The 7,788-nt window shown below is 43.1% G+C and overlaps 1 protein-coding gene across 2 annotated transcripts in view; it reads left to right on the top strand.

The window, feature by feature from the left end:
• Window positions 1-1,436: 1,436 nt before the first annotated feature.
• CCNL1 (cyclin L1) overlaps window positions 1,437-7,788 on the top strand; it is a 14,914-nt gene continuing 8,562 nt past the window's right edge. The window contains exons 1-3 of one of the 2 annotated variants that reach the window (XM_019532635.1): window positions 1,437-1,807; window positions 1,994-2,068; window positions 2,170-2,279. In XM_019532635.1, coding sequence (XP_019388180.1) covers window positions 1,589-1,807; window positions 1,994-2,068; window positions 2,170-2,279 — 404 coding nt within the window. In that variant the 5' untranslated portion in view covers window positions 1,437-1,588. Of the gene's footprint in view, window positions 1,808-1,993; window positions 2,069-2,169; window positions 2,280-4,131; window positions 4,205-7,788 lie in introns of those variants that run through there. The other variant, XM_019532636.1, reaches the window with a different exon arrangement.

The raw sequence follows: 7,788 nt of genomic DNA, 5'->3' as shown, positions 1-7,788 counted from the left end.
CAAACTCCTGTGTGGATACTCATTTCACTTTGAGTGTAGTTTTCAGTTTCAAATGGCAACTGGGAACAGCTTTAGTTTAAACTAGATGAAGTGACTCAAACTGAAATGAGTGTCTACACAGTGGGATTTTGCAACAGTTCAAGTAAATCATTTTCAACCAATGCAACCTCTTCAGATGAATATGGTCAACTCTAACTACTTCCTTTCCTTTGTTGTTATACAGAGTACAATGCCCTGGTTAGCTGCCATTTTTCCCCAAAGCTTGGCTACTTCAATAGTGTAGTGGCCTAGGAGAGTTTATAAATAATTTTGCGATGAAAAGCACCATAACGAATTCAAGTTATTGCTCTGAGTTCCCTCCCAACCATGAAAGCCATCAGACAATCTGTGTGCAGCTGTGGATGTAATGATTTCCTTTGCTTCCACAGAAGAGAGAGCAGACACAACTATAGATGGTTGTGGTTATAAACATTTCCTTCCCCTTTCTTGCACAATGACCCAGCAGGTCTTTACATACTTGTATGTTCTCTTCCAGCCGAAGTGGGAACTTGGGGTTCTCTCTCCTCACTTTAAAGTGCCTCCAACCCAATCTGGTTGGGTTGGAAGCAGCTTTGTGTCTGGCTCCCCATGCCCTGAGGTGGGGCCGCCTAATTTTCATGCTAAAGTAACAGGGCTTGTGCTGGAGCCTGGACAACTTGATTGTCTCATGGCTGATCATCCTGGGCTTTGACTCATCAAACAATATGAGGCTGAAGTAGATTCCTTATTCCCATGTCCTTTTTCAAAGCTAATCCGTACGCAATTAAAGGTTCATAATGATGAATTACACAAACTGAAGAGTTAGGGTTTCACCAAAAATGTATATTTACTAAGAAAAATGCAAGATAGTATCACCTACGTAGCCCTAAATGGCTTTGCCCCCTAATCCCGGGTCACCCTTAAACACATCCGTACACCACTGGGGGGACATGTCTACATTTCCGAATAAACCTGAGCAGGGTGGTGCCCAACCCCAAGTATGGCGACTGCCAGTCTGCCCACTGATGGCCCTCCTGGCCTGTGTGCCATGTATGTCGCACCAAATAAGGAGCTGGGTTTGTATGCGATGGGAAAAAATCCTTTGTGGGTCACCCCAAAGCCCAAGAAGGCTGGGCAGAGTCCAAGGCTTCGTTTCTGCATACCATGCTCCCAACTTGCAGGCCCCCAGGCCTGAATAAAAAGCTAGGTTTCGGCTGGGATTGTGGGCGGAAATCCTTTCTACCTCTTAGCATTCAATCCTTCTCCCCGCCCCCCCGGGAAGCCTGCTCAGAGGCCACAGCTGCTGTCGCACAGCCGCAGCGCAGCGAGCAGAAACACCCGCGGCGGTACTAGGCGGAGGCTGTCAGCGCTGCCTGCGTCACACTGGCGGAGCCGCCAGCGCATGCGCAGAGCCAGGCCGCGAGGCCAGAAGGGCAGGGGGAGGGGGACTCTTTTTTCCCAGCGCGCCCTGCGCGGAAGCGCCGCGGAGTGCTGCGTCACGGGCCCTGCCGGGCCGGGTCATTCCCTGCGTGGCCGCCGCGCGTGAGGGTCGTATCCACGTCCGCTGACCATGGCCGCCACCGTCGCGCCCGCAGCCCCGGGTATCCTCATCGGTGACCGGCTGTACTCGGAGGTGTCGCTCACCATCGACCACTCGCTGATCCCCGAGGAGCGCTTGTCGCCCACGCCCTCCATGCAGGACGGGCTGGACCTGCAGTGCGAGACGGATCTGCGCATCCTGGGCTGCGAGCTCATCCAGGCGGCCGGCATCCTGCTCCGCCTGCCGCAGGTCGGTGGCGCCTGGGCCTGGGCCGGGGCGGCCATTGTGGCGGGCGGGGGGAGGGGAGCGAGCGAGCGGGCCGGTGCCTAACACAAAATGGCGGCGGCGGTTGCGGCCTGGTGGCGGGGGAGGCGTGCGCGCCCGCCCGCCCGCGGCTGACCCGGCCCCGCTCCCCCCCGGGGCTTGTGTTGGCAGGTGGCGATGGCGACGGGGCAGGTGCTGTTCCACCGCTTCTTCTACTCCAAGTCCTTCGTCAAGCACAGCTTCGAGGTAAGCAGCTGGGCTGGGCCAGGCCTGGGGGTGGCTGTGGGGCGGGGTTGGTGGCCTTGCCCATGGCCCCACGTCTCTCATGGAAATGGGCTTCTTTGCAGATCGTGGCCATGGCCTGCATCAACCTGGCATCCAAGATCGAGGAGGCGCCGCGCCGCATCCGCGACGTGATCAATGTCTTCCACTACCTGCGCCAGCTCAGAGCCAAGAGGTAAGGTCCGCTCTGTCTCCTGCGTGCCCCCCCTGCTGCCCCCCCCCCCCTGCTGCCCCCCCCCCCCTGCTGCCCCCCCCCCCCTGCAGCCACGGAGGTTTTCAAGCCTGGCAGGCAAGGCGCAAAAGCGGAGAAGGGGGTGACCATAGGCAGTGACATTCCCAAAGCTGGCTTCCGTTTGTGCCATTGCAGGGCTTGGGCAGGAGCAGCCTAGGCAAACCTTGTAACTACGTGCTGGATACTTGCAGGAGGAGCCCTGACTGTTGGGTGTAGAGTAAAAGTCTGTTTGTGGCTAATTGAGGGGCTGTAAGTCTTAAAAGAAATCCTGGATGTGAGTAGTGGTTACCCGGCTGGGTTGCACGTTCTTCTCTTGCCTGCCGAATCTTTCATGCAGGTCTGGTGTCACTCTCCTTTGAATTAGGGTCTTGCTAAAATGCTTATAATTCCTATGTGGCTGCAGTAGACCATATATCAGGTCTTAAAAGACTGAAGCCTGATAAGCTACAAGCCCATCAAAAAATATCATAGTGTGTAACTAGGTGGTGTAATTTGGCCTGTAGCACACACAGCTTGAAAATTTATATGTTTGCTGTCAAGTATCTAATTGGCTGGAGGCTGAGTGTACCTTTTAATTACTGGAAGAGAGACTGGTATTTTTATGGTGTAGTGCCATTACATAAATTAGAGAAGTTAAAGTTGAAATGTAGTTTGTGGCGTTCTGGGTGATACTTCTTGTTTTAGGGTTAAGTCTGTTTATAGCTGAGTGCTTATTTTTTGGCTTTTCTTGTAAAGCCATGTGTGTTTCTGTGTATAAGGCCAGTTAACATGACATTAAAAGAGCAAGGAATGTGTTTTGAAGAGAAGATATTCTTTTAATAGATTAAGGCAACACTTTTTCTTAATCTGGCATTTAAGCTATGTTGCAAACTTTCTTGCAGTGCTGTCTTTGAATAGGTAATTAAACATCAATATTTTTGTCTGAGAAGTTCTGTCTAACTGCAAAAGAGAATTTTTCTTTGTCTTGTCTTACTAGGTGAAGGGGGAATTCAAAGAGAGAGAGATTCCAAAACTTATGTTTTTGAAAGATTGAAATAATTGAGGGAAAGTTGTTGCATTTATTGGTGCACATATTTAAGTACTTAATCTGGCTATAGTTGTGCCTTGAATTTAAACCTTTCTCTTTGCCACACATTCTCTTCAAGTCAGTTTTACTAAAAGGAAAATTGACTATTGTTCTTCTTTCATATTTGAATGGAACCTGGCTTTTAGAACAGTAAGTTCTTCTACTGGGAGGATTCTGCAAAGTTTATTGAGCTAGTACGTTGTTATACCATGGTATATTCTTACCATAATTACAACAGAATATTCTACTTGACTGCTAAAATTAGTTTTAGTTCTCCTTAATATCTCGGGCTTAACGATAAAAGTTAATTGATCATGTAATAATGTCTTATGGTGAGAATGAAATTTAGTTGCTTCTGTAAGCTGCTAAAGGATCAAAGAAATGGAAACTTAGGTATTAATTTGACACTTTGAAGATAGATTGTTCCAGATAAGAATGTCACTGCATGCCACATGGTGTCAAGCGCGCATCATGTCTAAAGAGGATCTTGTTCTCTTATTGACCCATTTGTTATCCCACTTCTGGAGAAATGGGTATCGTCTCTTAGATTCTGAGAAGTGAATCTACACAAAACTACTCTTAAAAAAAACCTTAAGTCTGAAATTCAGACTTGCTTTTTTTTTTAACCCAAGCAGGATAAACATTTTTCTGTACTTTTTACAAGCTTATTACATAAGCTGTACATGTTATTAACTTCAACTCTTTTTTCCCTTGCAACCGACTATACAGCGACCAGCTACATTTACCAAACCCTGGGTGATGTGGAGTGGTACATAGAGATGAAGCTGTCGTCATGGCAACAGTGAGTGAAGTATCGAAAATCCCCAAGGAGAAGCCAGTGCTCTGAGAATAGGTCACTGGAATCGGGGGACTAACAGGTTGGCCGCTGGTGAACCATTTGGAAGAACTCCTGTATCTTGTTCTAAGCCTTTTTCTTTGCTGTCCAAGTTTTTAGAACATTTGACACTAACATTTAGGTTGTAGTCTTTTTACACAGACACAGGAATTATTAAAACAGTTAGTTTGCACTTAATTCTCATATTGCCTTTCATATTTTTTGCAAGTCATAACATCTAGGTTAAGAGCAAGATGAAACAACAGGATTGCTTTTTTTTTGTCTCTGTTTAGATAGTTTTGGTTCCTAGTTCCAACTCCTGCCTCTTAATTGAAGCTTCCCCAAGAGAGCCTGTTCAAGGATAGAAAGTCCTGACACTGTAAACCTGCTTTTGTGCCTAGGTTACATCTCTTGTACACAAGTGCTAGTATGATTGGGGCTCAATCCCAGAATTCCAGAGTTGCTTTCTAGATAATGGATGCAGGTGTGTGAGGTAACATCTCCCCAAGAGCGTGCAGTATAGAACATTACACAAAATATCTTTCATTAATGAACCATCATGTTCACGATCTTTTTAAGAATGCTGGTATGTTGAACAAGGTGGGGGGCAAGGGGGTATTTGAAAATATGCTTTCATTATTTAGCATGTGGGACATAAGTTAAAAGTAGGTAGGAATTATATCCTTTGGATCTCGTATTTTGGTTGTTTTATATCCTTAAGTGTACTGTGTGCTGACAGTCCCTACTGAATGTCAGCCAAATATGACTTCTCTTTAAAGCAACATATGCTTCATAAACCAGAGCAGTGTTTTTAATAAACTTACTGTAGTTTGACTATGAATGAAGTAATGTCACACAATTTTCAAGAGTGACTTTAAAGTAACTTCTATTCAAATAACTTATATTGACATTCATAAAAAATACTCTTGAAGTTTGTTTTACTCATTTAGACTATTAGGCAGAACTCTTCCTTACATTGCACTGAGTAGGATGACATAATTCAGGCACTTGTAGTTTTAGCAAGATGCAGGTGTTAGGCAGTGTCTGTAGTCTGAAGTATTTTCTTATAATGTAAAATAAGTATAGATTTTTTTTCTTTGTCCTCTTCTATACACTGCATCATTTTAGTGGAAGCAAGATGTTCTAATGTGTTGTGTTCCAGAGAAATGAGGGTTCCAGTTAGGAGTACATAGCTTTTCATTATTCCTTTCAGTTTATTAAATCCATTTACCAAAAATATCTTCCACGTCTTAATGATCTGTTGAGTGTTATGGCTACATCAAACATCAGCCTGACCTGATAATGCCACGAGGTGTATACTTTTTTTATTTTTTTAGTGAAACTTAACCTACACCATTGATACAGTTAAACTGTTACACTGTGAAGAAGGGTGTTCAAGAAGAAAATGTGAAAGCTCGTTTGGCTGCATTGGGTTGGAGGTCTGTATGGTTAGAATAGATGTCTCTCATTCTAGCATCACTAATTTATTTTTTCCAGTTTGAAACCCACAAAAAAAAAGTGGTGGCCCCATGTGGTAAGCAATCTGAAAGCCTTTAGGGCATCACATTTTGGGTATGGGGGGGAACTGAAAAAAATAGCAAGCCGTTTCTCTTTCCATTGGCTGCCAAACTAAGCAGTTTATAGCCCTCTATAGCATTTTTAACCCCTAAACTTAAAATCTGCCATTTTGATTTGTCATGGTATAAGCTTCTAAAGGTCCTTTCCATTAGCTTTTTAATACTTTGAAATTTGCATTTCTACAAGCCACATGGAATGATGGTCCCTTTTATATAGAAGCTCAGTTTTACTGCCTTGTAGATAAAATATTCCACATTGCAGCCCATGAGGTTTTTTTTATATCTGTTTATAGCTACAAGGGAAAAGTGCTTTCTGTAGTGGCACTATAAAATTGGTGTCTCAGATGAGCATAACGTCTTATCTCTGCAATTGAGTAAAACAAATGTTCTCTGTTGGTCTGATCTTCCCTCCCCTATCACCTTGGTGCTGATTGTGTACCTCTGGAGTAAGATTTAGGAGCGCATAATGCCTAGATATCAAAGGAGTATTTAAAGATGCGGAAGTAACCACAAACCTCTAATCTTATGCTACTGTCTAAAAATATAATAGAAGGTTTCTGTAATGTTGGTTTTATGTATAACAAATGGATAAGAAAGGTAGGCTTCCTTTGTGTAGGTGGATGTACAAGATATAACTGGGGGACATTAGTAATAAACCTTTAGAGTAGGCCTAACTTCTAGTCCACATGTACTTCTGGGAGAAGTCCCAAGTTCTGTGGACTAAACTGCTTTTAGGGAGATTATTTTTTCTTCTTCTCACAACATGGTATAGTAACAAGATAATGAGAAGCTGACCCTACACCACGAAAATTATTTTTGCTTTGGAAATATACTGGCTTTGTTAGTATTCCATTAGACCTGTACAGATTCTAAAATAGGATTTTTAACTTGCACTGAAATCTATTCAGAGAATGTTAAGATAACATTCAAGTCAAACTTCAGCACTCTTTAACTGTAAACTGACCAAGTGGCAGTAGGGCTACCCCAAGCCATTATGTTTAAATTTCAGGATATTCCATCCTGAATATCTGCTTAATCAAGGGGCTTTTAGTTATTCTAGTTGTTCTTTAAGAAGAAGGATTCATTCTTTTGCAGACTCCAAAAGGTGAAAGAATACACTTCAACAGGATTGTAACATTTGTACCATCTAGAATAAGTTGTATAGTTTCTAAAATGTGACAAGAAAGCATTATTTGCATAGTGGCAAATAGCTGCATAGTTTCTGGTTCTGTGGGTGAGGAGCGGAAAAGCTAGTTAGCATGTAACCATTCGTGCTACCCTTTGGCAGCCCTTTTGTCTCAAAGATTTATATGAGTTAATTTCTAGATGCCTTGGAGTTTTATTGTATTGCATACATATATATGTATTTTAAACATCATTGTATGGACTGATGTGTCCAGTTCAGCTTTAGTTTAAAAAAAATAATAATTACTGGGTTTTTCCCTCTTCCCGCCTGGCCTAACATAGTCTGTAAACTCAGACTTAGTTATGGGTGGCCAGACACAATCCAATATGTTGAAACAGCTTGTCAGATTTCAAAAGATACAAGCATTTGTAGATAATGATAAAAATCTTAAGTAAGAGTCTTAATGATAACTTTTGAGCTGTAATGGTACTTGTAATTCAGAGCTTCTGAGTACTAAGTTGGTTGTAGTTTGTTTGGTCACTCCACCCAGGGGAGGAAACTGGACTGTGAACAACTTTGTGTTGTTTGAGTACCTGAAAGAGAAAGGTAGTCGGCTCCTAACTGCAGAACTTCCACAATTTCCTAAGAGTTTAATAAGGAACTGCGCTGCTTGTTTAACTGTAGCATTGGATCTGAAACTGTTCTGTGTTGCCCTTTTCTAGTCAAACTAGTGATATAGAAAACAGGTTTTGTTGTGACTAGTGCAGGTATGTTATTCTATTACTTGGGTAGATGAACAGTTTGCATTTTAATTGATTACTTAGTTATCAGATTTATAAAATACAAAT

Source organism: Crocodylus porosus, unplaced genomic scaffold (assembly GCF_001723895.1).
Source record: "Crocodylus porosus isolate Cpor-Errol unplaced genomic scaffold, CroPor_comp1, whole genome shotgun sequence".
In the NCBI taxonomy this organism is placed as follows: domain Eukaryota; kingdom Metazoa; phylum Chordata; order Crocodylia; family Crocodylidae; genus Crocodylus; species Crocodylus porosus.
Note: the sequence above shows the minus strand (reverse complement) of the source record. Positions and strands in the feature narration are given on the sequence as shown.